The 17,284-nt window shown below is 47.2% G+C and overlaps 1 protein-coding gene across 2 annotated transcripts in view; it reads right to left on the bottom strand.

Moving 5' to 3' along the window:
• Positions 1–17,284, bottom strand: part of F11R (F11 receptor) — a 49,061-nt gene that overhangs the window by 8,661 nt on the left and 23,116 nt on the right. For both annotated transcript variants that reach the window (XM_073323464.2, XM_073323465.2), the window contains exons 2-4: positions 13,737–13,796; positions 4,729–4,842; positions 1,378–1,533 (exon numbers count right to left, since the gene is read on the bottom strand). In XM_073323464.2, coding sequence (XP_073179565.1) covers positions 1,378–1,533; positions 4,729–4,842; positions 13,737–13,773 — 307 coding nt within the window. In that variant the 5' untranslated portion in view covers positions 13,774–13,796. The remainder of the gene's footprint in view (positions 1–1,377; positions 1,534–4,728; positions 4,843–13,736; positions 13,797–17,284) is intronic.

The raw sequence follows: 17,284 nt of genomic DNA, 5'->3' as shown, positions 1-17,284 counted from the left end.
CAGCGTTCAACGTAAGTGGCAAATGCATGTGGCGAGAAGGGTCACTGACCAGAAATTAATGCTTTGCCAAGGAGCCCCACTGCTGGCAGGAGCCCCCCCGCTGACAGGTGAAAGGTGCGATGCTGGCTGTGTGGGCGAAGCCAGTGTCCATCCCACTTTGATGGAGCAACTTGTCAAAACAAAATGTTTGACCAAAACTGCTGCGATCCTGAAGGAAGGAAACAGAGTTTGGTCCAAAACTGGGCTCCCATTCGGTGATGATTTTGCAGCGCTGGTGAAAGGTGCTAGACTGACAGCATTTGTGAGTGAGGCGCTGGGTACGGCCACAGAGCAGGCATGGTAAATGTAGTGCAATCTCCCCCGCCTAATCTTTTGCCAGGCGCCTCAGCCCAGTCATGAAGGGACCATTTCCGGGGTGAGGACTGGTCAGTCTCCATTGGTCTCTGCAGACAATACACCCAAGGTTCAGACTGGTGCTGACAGGGAGTCTTCAAGGTGTGAAGAAGTGCACTGACAGCACATATGTATGAAGGGGATCTCTGCTTAAAAGCCATTAGTATGGAATGCAACATAAGCACAGGCCCGCCCATGTCAGCAGGGGGAACAGTTACAGTGTCAGACTTCCTGAGTGCGTGTTACAGAAATAATGGTGCCCCCGTGTAGCTAGGATTGTTTCTTCATGGCCACCTAATGGACTATGCATTGACCCGTGGGAGACATTCCTCGACAACCAGTTGTGTTTAACAGTTCTGAAGATGCAGAGCCAACAGAACCGGAGTCTTTTGAAACCATTGGATAATCCGGGCATTAGGCTTTCCCCAGGGCACCTCTTCAAACCTGGCTAGCCTGATTTGATTACAGGATACTTGCCACTGCCCAAAGCAGCCTTATTTCATGGCTGTATTCCAGCAGGACTGACGCTGCTCTCAGGAAGGCCCTAGAGCTCCAATAGCATGCCGCTGTGGCCCTGCAGGTCCATGGTCAACGGACATGGGTGAGAATTTCAGATAGTCAGGTTCAGACAATTGAGGCTTCCCTAGAGTCTAAGTCCAATGTGGAAAGTGTCTTGTTTCAGTGACCTCAGGCTAGTTTGCTATCCACTGACGATGCCACGTTGTGCAGAGAGCAACTCTGTTCAAATGAGCCATTGGGCTCAATGGCATCTCTTAGCAGGGAAAAATAACCTCCTTAAGGCAGAAGTCACTGGCAAGGTTCCCCAGTCTGTACCACGCAGGTTAGAAGTTCATAATGCTCCCTTCTGATCTTAAACTCCATGAAAACACACTCGTTGCCCACAGGCCCCAAGGGCCCCCCCTCACCGAGACTAGAAGCCATGGCAACCGGTCCCAAGTGGTAATTACAGGAAGGCATTAGTACCTTGGACAATGAGGTCAACTTCTGACTTGCTCAGTTCACCACTGCCACCGCTCCCGGTCGAGAGGACCTCGCAGATATACTTCCCTGTGTCCTTCCGAGTCACCGAAGTGAAACGAATGCCTGTGGGTGTGTACTGAGCACGGCCTTTGTAGGGGTCTGCAGAGAAAGGGGAAACAGCAAGAGCCTGAGAGCGCTTGGAAGTAGAGGAATACAGATGAGAGCCAGAACAGGCTGCTGGTGTGGAGAAGCGGAGAGCCCCAAAAACCAGCCTCAGAGCAGAGAGAAGGGTAAGGAGAAGAGCTGATTAAATGGGGTTCGGTTCAGTTCAAATACAACAAGAGGTCTCCCCATTGCAGGAGGAAGCTACAAGCCCCTATGTCCAATAGCTAAGCCAGCCCAATCACAGCTGGCCAGGGGATAGAGGGGTTTGTTGCAGGGTTTAAGGGATGGGTTCTGTTATGCTATGCTGCTGGCAGATATGAACTAGTTAGTTAGTGAGGAGGTTATTCCACCCCATTTCTTTCCTCATAGTTCTTCCCACGAGTGCTCAGTGCTTTTAAGAAATTAGTTAGCAGTGGTAAAGCCGATTCCAGGCAGAGCAATCTAGAACGCGGTGTGAGGTTACACCAGTCACATTAAAAGACTGTTCTCAAACTGTTCAGCTGACATGGCTGAGCAACAAAGGGGTCTACAGAAGGTGATGAAGCCATCACTAGGACAGAGGATGGTTCTCACCTGTCTTCGTAACACCTTAGCACATGTGTACAGCATAGCTCAGCCATGGTACCATCAGTGCATGCTGGGATTCTTGAAACACCTACCCCATTGGGTCCAGCTTTGTTACTAGGAAAAGGAGCTTCTGGCTAATTTCCAGATGTGAAGCACTGCACTGCGGGAAAGAGTAGCTGAATCGGGGTAACTGCTGCCAATCCCTGTGGCTTCCTGCCCATATTGGGAAGTTACAGACTGAACTGGTTCAGAAGGACCCAAGCTAAAGACCTCACTTTGGATCAGGGCGGATAAAAATCAATGATTAAAAGAAGTGTAATTTAAATTGTATTTTAAATTGGATAAACCTATTTAAAAATTAAATTTGAAATTACTACAACCAGTATTAAGGCCAAAAACTTACTATTGTCTATCATTTAAATTAATTTTTTTTTAAAAAAATGAACAGTATGTTCACTGATGAAGTTTTATAGAAAATCAGATCACTCAACTGGTGGAAGTCACGGGCTAAAGTCTTGAAACCAGAGTTCACTGACTTGCAGAACCAGCAGTAGCCTCTTCTGCACGTGCAGAGAGAATATTTTTTTCCTATTTCCATTTATTAACCGATTCATCTGAATGATTAGTTCATTCATTAAACTGACTGGGAGCTGAAAAAGCAGAAAAACTTTTCTTCTTCTTCCAGTCTATGAATAAAAAGCAGGTGTGAGGGAATGAGATTACTAGCTCTAAAAATCTTGCCGTGGTCACCAGAAACAAATCAGTTCAATTCACTAAACTAGAGATAATACTTTAGCATTTAAAACTGATTTGTTAAACAAATGTTAAACTTTTCTCATTTATTCAGTGCATGTAAGATAGTTTCATTTAGTGGGGGAGGTTTAGGTTGGATATTAGGAAACACTATTTCACTAGGAGGGTGGTGAAGCACTGGAATGCGTTACCTAGGGAGGTGGTAAAATCTCCTTCCTTAGAAGTTTTTACAGTCAGGCTTGACAAAGCCCTGGCTGGGATGATTTAGTTGGGGATCGGTCCTGCTTTGAGCAGGGGGTTGGACTAGATGACCTCCTGACATCCCTTCCAACCCTGATAGTCTATGATTCTATGAACTGCTTAAAAAATGTTTAAATGCTGATTGTGCCTTATTTGAATTCCGATCTCCATCCAAACAGAGCTTGACACAAACCCCCCACACACAAAAAAAAGGTAATCAAGTAAATAAGAAATGCCTAATTTCCCATTTTCAAACAAAAAAAATGTATGTTAAGCTATATAATTGCTTAACAAAATGTGGAGCCACCTGCTTAGCAAAGAGCACCAGCAAACTTAGGGTAAAGCTATATTTAGTTGCAAATGAACATATTTTAATGAATACCAATTACTAAAAATCAATGCTTCTTTAGGAAAATAACCATGGGGTGGAGGCAGCCTCCTGATTCAATAGGTGAACTATACTAAGCTACTGGGGGGGCACCGACCACCTGCAGCAGCACTCCTTGACCCAGCACTGAAACCTTAATCCCGGCCCTGGTGTGGTGAAGCAGGCTGGAGAGTGAGTCTGCCCCACACTCATCCCTACAGCTAGGGTTGTCAACTTTCGCAGAAAACCGAACATCCTTGCCCCACCCCTGCTCACTCCATCCCCCTCCCTCCCTCATTTTCACTGGGCTGGGGCAGGGGGTTGGAGTGCAGGAGGGGGTGCGAATGGGGTGGGGGGATTTGGGGTACTTGAGGGGGCTCTGGGATGGGGCCAAGGGGTGGGGTGAGGGCTCTGGCTGGGGGGTGCAGGCTCTGGGATGGGGCCAGGGATGAGGGGTCCACAGGTTGCGAGAGGGGGCTCAGACTGGGGCATGGGGGGCAGGGGGATGAGGAAGAGTGTGCAGGCTCTGGGCGGTGCTTACCTCAGGCAGCTCCCGGGAAGTGGCAACATGTCCCTCGAGCTTGGGGGTGGCCAGGTGGCTCTGTGAGCTGCCCCCGCCAGCAGACACCGCCCCTGCCGGAGCCAGCACTTGTGGTGGGGACAGTGCATGGAGCCCCCTTGGCCAGCCCCGAGCCAGAGGGACATACCAGCCGCTTCCCAGGAGCCATGCCATGGAGCCTGCTAGCCCCAATGCATTGACAACTGGATTTTTAATGGCCCGGTCAGCACCGCCAGGGTCCCTTTTCCATTGGGTGTTCTCGTCGAAAACCAGACACTTGGAAACCCTAACTACAGCGGTGGCTCTTGTCTCGCAAGGCTGGGCCTGGCTTCCTACACCAGACATTGTGACCCGATGCATGGAGTTGCTGATGTTCCAGGATGGGTGCAGGGCAGGCTCCACCCACTGGGGCCTGCCATTCACATACGGCTGGGAAACAATGTATTTCTGGTTTTGCACCCTTTGTTTCATGACATCTGTGGGTGCAAGTGAAGCCATCCACCCTGCTAAAGCCACCATTGAAAATAACTAAAAAGTACAAATGCAAAACAGGATAAAAATCGATCATTTAAAGCGCTCTGATTTAAAATAATCCACCCTGCCTCAGATACTGCAACCAGCTGGTATAACCTGTGCTTATCCAACACCTGGACCAGAAACCGTAAAGGGGCCCTCAGACACTCCGTACAATGGACTCACGTACCTGTGAATTTGGAATCATAATAGAAGAGCACTATTGAAGAGCCCTTTTCAAACTTCCACTCGACCCTGGGTGTTCCGCTTTTCGACATGTACGCAGCACAGGGTATTTCAATTGCTGGAAAGACACAGCAATAAGTCAGCATTGGCACTGCATCCCAAACGTAGTAAGATCCTATCTGTAAACACCTGGCAGAGCTAAGCCAACAACATTTGTTTTAAAAGGGACTGGGAGCCAGATTTTCATTTATACCCAGGACCAATTACCACGTAGCGTGAAGGGATCATCCTTCCTGAATCCCAAGAGTTGGAAAAAATGCCTAACAGTGAGAAGCTTAAAGACCTGTTTAGTTCATTGAAAAGAAGATTGCAAGATCACATGATTATGGCATATATGTATGCTCTCAGGGAAAAAAATACCAGGTATTAAAGGGCTCTTGGGCACAGAAAGGCAGAAGAAGAACCAATGGCTGGAAAAAGTCAGATCTGTTCACAATATTGTATTGTTTTTAAAAGAGTGATTAACCATTGGAACCATCCAGGGAAGTGATGGATTCCTCAACTCTTGATGCCTTCAAATCCGTCCCGGCTGCCTTGCTGGAAGAGATGCTTTAACCAAACAAGTGACTGGGCTCAATATAGGGGTAAGTGGGTGAAATTCTCTGGCCTGTCAGATGCAGGAGGTCAGAATAGATGATCTAATGGTCCCTTCTGGCCTTAAAAAAAAATCTACCATTTCCTGAGGGCCACCATGTTAACGTCACATGGGTCTGAAAATGCAGCCTACTGCTGACATGCAATACTAAAATCACTGGAACAAAAACATTAACAAGCTTTTTCGTTCACTTCGTGCATTTGGCAGCACTTTGGGTATAGTCCGTTTCAATGCTGCTTTGTGTGGTCAGTTTATGTGGGTCTTTCCATCAGCGAAAGGGCAGAAATTCAGTTAGGAAAACTTAAAACAGGAAATTGATTGTGAAGCTGCAGAAACTAACAGGGACAAGTATTGTATCTGAAACTACTGGGAACTCACTGAGATTTACTAGATTACAAATCAGTGTTCTTGTAAGTGTGAATCCAATATTAATAAATTAGAAAACGGACATCATATTGGCAGCCCGAAGCAGAGTGGAGCTAAGTTCCGCTCCTTCTTGAATGCCTGGGAAATTAGAGATGGAGTTGTCACTGGCAACTGACATTAACAAAAAAAACCTAGGGTTAACATTTTCAAAACATGCCTGAATGATTTAGGAGTCACTTTTAAGTCACTCAGGGCCAGTTTTTCCAAAGGTATTTAGGTACCTAAAGATGCAGGGATGCACCTTTTGGGATTTGTAAAAGTGAAACCAATGGGAGTTACATTTCTAGCCCACCTAGGTGCTTTTGAACACCCACTAGGCACCTATCTACATCAATAAGCACCTAAATATATTTGAGAATCTGGCCGCTTAGGCACTTCGTTTGAAAGTTTTACCCTAGATTTAGCAGTTCAACTTGCCAGAGGCCATTCCAGATTCTGTACTAATGCATCCGATGAAGTGAGCTGTAGCTCACAAAAGCTTATGCTCAAATAAATTTGTTAGTCTCTAAGGTGCCACACGTCCTCCTTTTCTTTTTGTACTAATTCAGTCATCTTGTTTGCGCTCAGGCATCATCTCCACCCTGAAACTCACCAATATGCTCCGATACAACAGCTATTGAGCCCCAAACGTTCATCTACATTTCGTCTGAGACATGGACACTGGAATCTCTAGAGCAAGGAGTACTTGAATTTCAAAGATTCAGTACTCACCAAAACTACTGTAGTATTGCTTTGAGTGCAGAGAGACTCCGCGTGTCTTTACCGCTGGAGAGAACAGTTTCTTACCCTACAGCAGTCGTGCGTGTTTGAGATGTCGTCAGTGTGGGTCCCACAGAAGGTGCACGTGTCTCATATGCATGAGTTCAGATATTTTGAACAGCAGTATCTGTTCAGGGCTCTAGCAGACAGAGAGCCTGGAGCACTCAGCCTGGTGCAAGATCTGTGTCCTGAACCAGAGGCTGTGAGCCAAAATCAGGCCGTGTATTAAAGCAGATACTTACAAGTTCACTATTCAGTGCATGAACTTGTCAAAGTTGTTGCCAGTGTACTAGGCACTAGATATTTACGTAAATATATTCCAGCTACTACAGATAAACCATCTGATCTTGTACTAGATTGGGGGGTGACAGAATACTGAATAGGGATGTTTTTTTCCAAGATATCAGGAACAACGGGAGGTAAAAAGCAGATGTCATGGAACACGTAAGGTGGTACGCAAGTTATTTATCTCAGCCTACAAGTGTCGGGGTAACTCGGGGCAACTCGCCTTAACCCTTTGTGTGACCTCGGGGACAGCAGAGACTCCGGCTACTGACTGGGCACTCGTGTCAGTGTGCCTGCAACCACAGAGCCAGGGCGCTAGGACTGCCCGGAGGACAATAAACCTGGCCGAGTGCCTTTGTCGCCCTACCGATGGCCGTTCTTTACGAGTAACAGAGGTTTGCTGAATGAGCAGGCTGCCTTAGTTGCTGTTAGTACTGATAACACTGAAGCTCCAAGGACAGAAGCACTGAGCTGCAGCCTGAATGTTCCGAAGGGAACGACATTTCAGCCTCCAACATCATTTAACAAGGGCCACGCACGTCCTTCGGCTCCCTCACAACTCAAAGCCCGCATTAGCGGATGACTCCGAAACTGGTGGTGGAAGGTGGCTTGTGGGATCCATCCTGACTGCAACATCTTGAAGAACCACAGTTACTGCAGGGTAGGAACCAGTCTGTTTTCTGAAAGTATCAGTGTCGATTCCACTGTAGGTGGCTGGCCATCAGTGTCCCCTCTGGACAGCGGGAACGAAGAGAGCCAACTGCATCAGTTGAATAGGGATTGTAATACTGCTCTCCCAAACTTTACATCTGCCCTGGCAGCTAAGTCCAGTGCGTAAAAGCTAATGGTCTGTATAAGGATCTCCTGGACTTGTCTCAGCAGTCCATCTGTGTCATTCACCCAAACAACATCTGGGCAGTCAGGTACAGAGACTTCAGGTCTGGATAGAGTATCTGGCCAGGATGCTGGGAGATCAGGTCTGGACAGGATTGGTGGCTGAATGGACACTGGCAGAAGATCCATTGGCCAAAACTGCCTGGGCCAGCTGGGAGCTCCAGGAACAACTGGGGCTTGGTCTCTTGATTTTGGAAATCATGCTGGGACCAGGGGAATTGGAGGAAAGGCAAACAGGATACCTGGACTCCATTGCAGAAGGACAGTGTTGGGAAATAATGCCACACTCCTGCCCCCTTTGGAACAGAAATGCTGACTCTGTGTTTTCCTGGGTGGCAAACAGGCCTACCACAGGAGCTCCCCAGTAGTGGGATCTTGGCTCTATCATGCATCTCTCCAGGGACCACTCCCGACTAGCCATGGATTTTCTGCTCAGCAAGTCCACCAGGTCGTTGCCAACTCCTGGGAGATGGAGAGCTATTGGGGTTATCCGGTGTCAGCAGCACCACGTCCAGAGCTTGAAGGCATCCCAATAGGGGAGACACATGTGCACCTCTTTGCTTGTTGAGGTAGTGTGTCGCAAGTGTTGTCAGTCAGGATGTGCACTGTGGAGTTCGAGAGAGCAGGTAGGAAGGTGGCGTGCAGGGTAGCCTGATGGCCCTGAGCTCCAGGGCACTGATGTGGAGCCCCGAGTTTCCTGGGTAACAAGTTCCTTGCATCTGTAGATGATATAGGTAGGCTTCCAAACATGTTTCTGATACATCTGTGATTAAAGTCCTTACCAGGGCGGGGGCAGAGCAGAGCACTGGGGTTCGTACCATTTCTCAGTTCTGTTATGTCTTGTGGCGGAACCACAACCTTCTTGTTTTATTGGGGAAAAAGACCAACTTGAGCAGGAGCTGGAGTAGCCGCAGGTGAAACCTGGCAAGCGGTGTTATGTATGTGTACATCAGCCTATGGCCCCACAGCCCCAGACACATCTGCACTGTCAGCCTGGTTTGATTTGGTCCCAGGACTATACCTGTCTCCAGGAAGGCTCGCTCTGACCGATCCAGAGTCAGTCAAAACTCCTGGGAACTCTATTGCCTGTGGTGGGATAAGAGATTTTTTCCCTCGCTCAGCTGGGCCCCCTGGTGAGCTAAAATAGGGATAGTGTGTAGTCCAGGCTTTCCGCCATTTCCTCCTGGGATTTGCCCACCAATCATCCAGCTGTCGAGGTGAGGGTAAACGTGAATGGGCTGTTGCTACCGCGAGGCACTTTGTGAAGACTCAGTGCCATGGAGAGTCCAAAAGGCAGAATGTTGCACTGATAACAATGGGGCCCCACTGTGAGTCCTAGGTGCTTCCTGTGAGCCGGATGGATGGCTATGTCGAAGTACGTGTCTTGTCAGCAGAGTGCCACAAACCAGCCTTGAGACTGAAGAGATGGGATGATGAAGGCAAGCGTTACCATCCTGAATTGGGCTTATATGTGTCCAATCTTCTCAGGTCTAGGATGAAGCCTGGATAGGACAAAAACTCCTTTCTTCTTCAGAATAAGGTATATAAACTGTAGTATAATCCTCTTCCCCAGTACATCTCTTCTATGGCTTGAAGCAACTAGTACACTTCTGTCTGTAATAGGTTCTCATGACAAGGATCTCTGAAGGAGGATGGGGCAGGCGGTAATGTGTGGAAATGGATTGGAGAGCCATGGGCAATTTCTAGCACCCATTTGTTGGCTCTCATGGCTGCCCAGGCCTAGTGGAAAGGGGCAAGGCGGTTCCTGAAGGTGGATGCAGGCTCCACGCTGACTCCAATGCAACTCCCAATGCTCCTGTCAAATCTGCTGCCTCATAGGGAGTCTGGTGCACTGAGGTGATGGAAGATGGGGGCCCCCAGGAGTATCTGGGATTCTTTCTTTGTGTGTACTCTGGCTGTCGAGCCCACTAGTAGGATGGTGACCTGTCTCTCCGCTTGGGCTGCTACTTGTAAGGGTTCCTTTAGGTGTGTAAATCCCTAAGAACCACAGAGCTTTCCTTGAGGGACTGGAATACTTTGTTTTCTGGTTGAAGAGCTCCATCCCATTAAAGGGCAGGCCCTTTATCATGGCCTGTACCCACGAGGCCCATCTCGTAGTGATGACAGTGGCCATCTGAGATGCATTCTTGGTTGCCTGTAGGGATGCTCTCATTACCATCTGGCCTTCCTTGATTTCTTCTTTCAACTTGTCCTTGTTATCTTGAGGGATCTTGGATAGGAACGGAGTGACCCTCTCCCAAATGAGAAAGGTGTATTTGGTGAACAGGGCCTGGTAATTTGCCAGCTGGAGGGAGGCTGATGAGTATGCCTTGTGTCCATGGAGATCCAACTTTTGGGGTCTTTGTCATTAGGCATGCCTTTTGTGGACTGTGATTTCTCCTGTTCCTGACGCAACAGCCAGGAACTCTGCATTTGGATGGACATGTGTGTGTTCAAAGCCCTTTGGGGGCACTGGTATCTGTTCTCCACCCTTGTCAAAGAGGGAGGAAAAGTGCCCAGCATTTGCCACAGTCCTTTAGCCGGTTCCAGAAGCCCCTTGTTAATAGGAAGGGTGATTCTGGCCAGCATCATGGTGTTCAAAATAAAGACTTCTCTTGTATAAATGTAGTCTCGGTATCCAAGGTCTCTGCAATGCAGGAAAGGAGGTCTTGAAAAGCTTTAAACTCAATTGCTGGGACTGGGGCTGGTGTCACTGCCTTGTCCTTGAGTGGAGACGGGTGTCGTTGTGATCCCTCCCTTGCTTCCTGCTCTTGTGGGCCCATGTTTGGTTCTGATGTGGGTGGCTTGGTTAATGATGCCACTGGGGAACAGGATTGCTTCCTTTCTGGAAACATGGGAGAGGGATCTTGCTCCCAGACATAAGAGCTGATGGTCCCCAGTAAAGATAAAGTGACTTCATATGGGTACTAGGCTCCCCAGCAACCTCCTTGGGATCTGACATTGTCTGATTAAAATAGGACCATGCAAACCATTGTTGTTACCACTGTTATATAATTGCAGCAAATCTTATACAAAGTATGACATATGGCCAGAAAGGGTTAAGCAGCTTGCAGGCTATATAACCCAAAGCCAACCTTTAGGGACATGTTAGAAGATTTGAATGGTAATTAGGGCCATTCCATGGTAGATAGGTTTGCATTTCAAAGTTCTAGCCTATGTTGTTAGAAATTAAAGGCAATACAAATTGTATGTTTACTTGTATCTTGTTTAATGTTAGTCATGTAAACAGTCAGTTCCTGTCTGTCACTACAGCTGTTGATTCAGAGATCAAAAGGGAATATTAACATTTAGATGGGTCTTGGGTGAAATAATGTCACTGGCTATATGTCACTTTAAAGTTTGTGATAGACTGCCTAACGGATAACTGCCTTATGTAAAACTGTGTAGTTAATTAGAATCATAGAATATCAGGGTTGGAAGGGACCTCAGGAGGTCATCTAGTCCAACCCCCTGCTCAAAGCAGGACCAACACCAACTAAATCAAAGCGTTACCAGTAATGCTTAGGAAATAGGTCCACTTCAAAGTATCCGTGATTGCCTATTGTTCACCTAAGGACTCCTAACTGCAAAAAGATGCCTTGGGTCCTAATCCTTTTTATCTCAGATCTGATTGATGCTTCATGCAGGGGAAGCTTAAACCCAAGATTGAGATCCTAGTCCTGACTGGACCACCCTGAATGTAAACATTGGACTATAACCTGTGCACAAATTCTGAAAACTCTTGGGAGGTAGGTGTCAGAGTAGCAGCCGTGTTAGTCTGTATCTGCAAAAAGAAAAGGAGGACTTGTGGCACCTTAGAGACTAACAAATTTATTTGAGCATAAGCTTTCAGTAGAAATTTATATGATGAATAAGATTTTCAGTAATCCTCATTATATTTGACTTGCGTGTCTGGGTGGAGGCCTAAGGCTGGGTTGCTTTACGGGAACTGTGTTGTTGGCTTCTGGGTAACCAGTGAGGTGTTATAGAAGCTGTTTTGTGCTAGTTTGGTAAATGTAGGTATTGTAATATCCACCAGCTTTGGGGCTGTCTGCCCCATTCTCTGGGGTTCACCCTAACTGAGTGACCTCAGGTGGCCCCCCTGCGACTCCGGTTACAGGTTCTCTCTCCTAAGGAAGAGGGGGCTCTTTACTCAATTTGAGCAAAGAAGAGTACATGGTTTAGGTGAGGAGGAGTATCTCTTCCAACAGCAGTGTCATCAGGCAATGTGCCATTGGGGCCGCACAGGGAACATGTCTGGAGGGGATCCAGATTACCCCAGAGCAGAGAACTGTGCCAAGATTGGTGCTGGGTCCCTCATAGCCTGTGTCAAGGATTCAGATGCTCTGGCCTTTGAATAGAGGTTTTGTTTCCTCCTTCTGGGACCTTCCTTCAAGTTTGGTGCTATATATGGGCTCTGTCCAGTCCCACGAGTGCGTCTCATCTTTATGTACGGGCACGCATGCCAGCTTTACTGCCTGGGAGGCCAGCGCCAGAGTGACCGATGCGGACACCAGGGCTGTCCTTGTCAAGAGTGTCAGTACCGCGGCTTTCAGTGCAGAGGCCTTTGCCAATATGGAAGTGATTGGCATCGTAGTCACTTGTGCCAGCTCTGCCAATATTCTCTTTGCTTTCTTCTCAGCGCTCGATCCTGGAGCATGCCCTATGCTCAAGAGAGCGCTGGCCGATAACTGCTTAACTAGCCTCACAGTGGTAGTGGCCATCACTTGTGTCTTAAGTGACACATGTGAACTGCTCCAGCATATGCAGCCTGAGCAGAATGACCCTGGATGAAAAGGACTTGACCACAGAGCACCCATCCAGGAGGTGGCTCTCCCACAGGCAGAAGCTGCCTTGACTGCGTCCATCCTTGATAGGCAGATTTTGAAGTCTGCCATGAGATGTGGCAGGGGGAGGGGTTCCTCAGTAACTTTTTTTTAAATATCCACATGAAAGGAGCGTGAAGATGAAGATTTTTTTTACAAATTTGATTAAAAAGTAACCGTGTTCACAGTTAGATCAGACACTCGCTCAGTCCTGTCTTGCTGCCATGGGCATCAAAGGGAAGTGAGGGAGGATTGCGTCTGCTCTGCCTTTTATGCCCTCAAACAGGAGCACGAAGGGGCCAGGAAAGAGCGGGGAGAAGATAAGCGGTTCCAACAAGCACAACTATTCAAAAGAAACCGAACTCATGCCAACGAGATGCACATGCAGCTGCAGTGGAATCCACATGGACACCAAGCTGAAGAACTGACCTTACAGCATCTCAGGAACAAGTGGTCATGACTAGATCACGTTCAATACGTGCAAACAGAATCACATCTAAACCAGTTTTTATATATATTAGCTGGTGCTTTACAAGGGCCCGTTTCACAAAGCTGAAAACAACTGAACTAAACCAGCTGGCAGGAACCAATCCAGGGATAATCTTTGCAGTTTGTGAGCTAAGAGCTATCAGTGCTCCTAAAGATCACTGCACTGACTTTTGCTCGAAGGAAGCAAGGCCACAGTAGCAGTTTGAGAGCTTGAGCATAGACACGACAGCGACAGGAGGGATTCTCATGTCACTGTAGTTAACCCAACTTCCCAAAAGGCAGTAGCTAGGTCAACAGAATAATTCTTCATTCACCTAGTGCTGTCTACACCGGGGCTTAGGCTGGCATAGCTATCTCTCAGGGGGGTGGATTTTTCATACCTCTCAGAGATGTTGCTCTGCCAATGTAAGTTTTCAGTGTAGACCAGCCCTGAGAGATCATTCCCCAGCTGGGAAAGGCCAGTGGGTGGAACTACACCTTGACTGCACAGGGCAGCAATCAATATAACTTCTCCATCACTGGCAATTTTTAAATCAATTGTTTTTTCAGAAGATCTGCTCTAGTTCAAACAGCAATTAATTCAGGGAAGACCTATGGCCTGTGTTACCAAGGGAGTCTGACTAGATCACAGTGGCCCTTCCGGCCTTTGAATCTATTAATTTAGCACTCCACACTTACGGTCGTTCTCAGGCACTTGAATGGTTTTTTTGTCCATCACCTGGGCAGATATCAAGGACCCTATGGGAAGGAGAAAAAATACGATTAGGATAGATGTTTGTTTACAAACCACAGAACCCAAGTGATCCCAGAGCCAGCAGAACAGCTGCCAAGCTCAACCCCACAGAGATTCAGCTCTCTTATGAAGGATCAACACCTTAAGAACATTCTTTTCTACCTCATTTTCTTGGAGAACTCTTAGTCTTATAGTAGTTGCCAAGGGGTTTTTAGTCAGACTGCTTCAAGCTTTGCTTCTGGTTGGTGTTTGTTAAGACAAAGTTAAATGTTTGTATTCGGTAAGGCCTTACAGCCCTGAACAAGGATCAGGGCCCCACTAGGCTAGACACTGCATGTGTACAGAAGACAGTCCCTGCCCCAAAGCGCTTACAATCTGAAGACAAGACAGATACAAATTTCTTCCCCACTTCCTCTTTAAACAATTGCGCGTACCCCACCCACCCCCTGCCGATTGCCTCCCCAGTCTCAGCAGCACTCCTCCTCCCCACACAAAACCACTCAGCTTATCTCTGATCCACCAAGAAAGAGCCAAAACTGACTGAAGTGTGCACAGGCTGGTTCCTCTTCCCCAGGGAGGGAGAGGCAAGTTCCCAAAGGGTGGGGCAGGCAAACCACACAGCCCAAGGCATCTATGACTAATATTTTGGACAAAGGAAGCCTCTGTTAAAAAGTTCCACACTCACTCCTGCAGTTAATGCAAAGCTCACAGCAAACACCTGAGACCTCCTAGAAGGCCTGCAGCAAAACCAGGGGAGTCCTGACTTGACATCCCTGATGTTAAGGTAAAAGCACAAAGCAGGGTTTTTTGGGTGGGAAAAAGGTCTTTCCAGGCCTCCTTCATATGTCGTATGGACTGAAGAACTTGTGGATCTAAAGGCGGAGAAGGCCTGGAATTACTTCAAGTCAAAGTTGCAGAAACTATCAGAAGCCTGCATCCCAAGAAAGGGGAAAAAATTCATAGGCAGGAGTTGTAGACCAAGCATCTCAGACAGGTGATGAAGAAAAAGCAGAAAGCCTACAAGGAGTGGAAGATGGGAGGGATCAGCAAGGAAAGCTACCTTATTGAGGTCAGAACATGTAGGGATAAAGTGAGAAAGGCCAAAAGCCATGTAGAGTTGGCAATGTGTCAACTAGTAGCTCTTAATCTTTCCTCTGCTCATCCCTTTGGACCACTGATAATTTCTCACTCATCTCCGAGAACTCTAGGTGTTACACCTTCCAGGAAGTGTTACACCTTCCAAAGTGAAAACAGTATTCCAGATACGGTAACACCACCGAGTTAGAGAGAGCAGAAAAGTGAGAGCTTCTAAGGCCTGGTCTACACCTAAAACCTCAATTCGACCAAGTTATGTTGCAGAAAGACATAGTTAAGCCAACTTAAACCCTGGTATAGACACTGTAGACTCAGCTACTGCCTCATGAAAGCATGGATTTACTACAGCAAACTGTCACTGTTGTAAATGTCTATGCTACAACAGCATAACTTCAGCATTGCAGCTGTGCCGCTGAAGTGCTTGTAGTGTAGACATAGCCTGAGACTAGATGCTTCCACACATCCAGCTTAAAACAACATTAGCCTTTTTAGCTGCATGCCTATTTCACTGTTTGCTAGGAACTTTGGATCTCTCAACATTACTGCTCTCTAGGTTTCTAGCTCCTAGTGAATATGTTTAACCTCAGATTAGATTGCAGTTTTATAAGATTATTCTCCTTTTGTTTTTAAATCTCTTTGGGTCCCCCTATGCTATTTCTCTGCCCTCGCTACTGTTTGCTACTTCTCCTGATTTAGCATCATATGAGTGTCATTAACATACTTTTTCTCTCATACAGAAGACAATTGCAGAGCTTTAATTTGTAAGATCTACAGCATTTTCTGCTTTACAAACATGAGAGTTTAGACTAAGATGCTCAAAGCTGCCTAAGGGACTAACTGGAATGGGCACTGGGCATCCAAAATCCCCTCGACATGGCTTGGCAAGTCTCTGCCTCCAAGTCTCTCCAAACCCCATGGGATGGGGTAAGCAAGTGGCCCTGTTTTATAAAGCAGCAATGGAAGCACACAGAGGTACTTGAACTGTCAGGTGTTTGGGGCAGGAATAGTCTTTGTTCCATGTCTGTACAGTGCTTAGCACGTTGGGGCTCCTAGATGCTACCAAAACACAAATCCCCAATACCCCAGACCAATACGTGACTTACCTAGGCTTGTCACAATCTTGTTGTGTAAAGCCAGGGACACAACCCAAATCGTAGGCCACCAGTCCTGTGCAATTCTCTAGAGATAAGACCCAACCCTGTGGCACCCAACTAGACAGTTATCTAGGTATCTGGCTGTGTCACTATTACCCAGGAGTCAATCCCACCACATTGTCATTTATTACCCTGCTAATTTTCAATCCATAGCACAGGCGGCATAGACAAGATAATCTGAATTAATTGCAGTAGAAGATTGAGACAGGCTAACGAAGTTTGACATCTTAAATTTCCCCAACAGTTGCTCTGTCAGAAGAAAATAATCAAGCAAAGCTGTTACCAAAATGGAGGAAAGGAGTAGGCCAGTAAAGTGATGTGAAAGATACTGTGTCCCCAACTAAAGGGCAATAACAGTGTATCAGAACCAAAACCAGCCAAGAGATAGCTGTACATTAAACAGGGAGGGGGTGGAGTGGAACAAGGGAGAGAAAGGCTGCCTGGTGGAATTTCCTGTTCTGTATCCTCTCCTCCCACGCAGCCCCCACTTTGTTCAGGAGTTTCACAGGGAACCTAGCCCATATCTGTCAAATGAAACTTAGCTTGGCATTTTTCAAACACCTCCCCCCACCAATCCCCAGTCTTTAGTCATCAGGCTCTGCATTTCCAGCTCTGTTCGGAACAGATTACACAGGACAGGACTTTATACAGGGCCCCATATCTGGGAACTCATGCTGCTTTGGCATGGGTGTCCTCACTCCCCAGCAGTGTGGCAGGTTTTTAATGATTTTTATGGTACCTGCTTCCCCACTTGTTTTACGTTTCCTTGTGGGGCTGTTTCCTCCAGATGCCTACAACTTGCAGACAAGTTACCACCCCCCACCAGCATGAGTATTCAAGACTTGCTAGTGATCTCGTGTGCTTCTGAAGCTTGACACATTTAGTGTGTGCCTCAAGTGGACGGGCTGCTTCTACAGTGGCAGTCGTCTTGGATGCCTGATTGCTAAGTGCTAGTCTTGGCTCTGCCTTGGGCAACTCACACAAGTTCCTCAGTTTCCCCATCTGTAAGTATTCTTATACTTAAATCCCTTCTCACAAGGGGTGGCTTTCTACAGTGTCATAAGTGTGGGGGTGGTTTACAAGACAGGGTTCCTCCCTAGGAAGTTCGCAATCTAAAGCCCAACTGATTCCACAACCATACCAGGGTGACAGCTAAATCATGGCTCCGCTTTGTAGTAGAGACAGGTCTTGGGAGGATTCAGCCCTGTCTGCGAAGGCTCTTACACAGTCCATTGGGAACAGCC

Source organism: Lepidochelys kempii, chromosome 24 (genome assembly GCF_965140285.1).
Source record: "Lepidochelys kempii isolate rLepKem1 chromosome 24, rLepKem1.hap1, whole genome shotgun sequence".
In the NCBI taxonomy this organism is placed as follows: domain Eukaryota; kingdom Metazoa; phylum Chordata; order Testudines; family Cheloniidae; genus Lepidochelys; species Lepidochelys kempii.
This window is presented reverse-complemented; position numbering and strand designations above follow the sequence as displayed.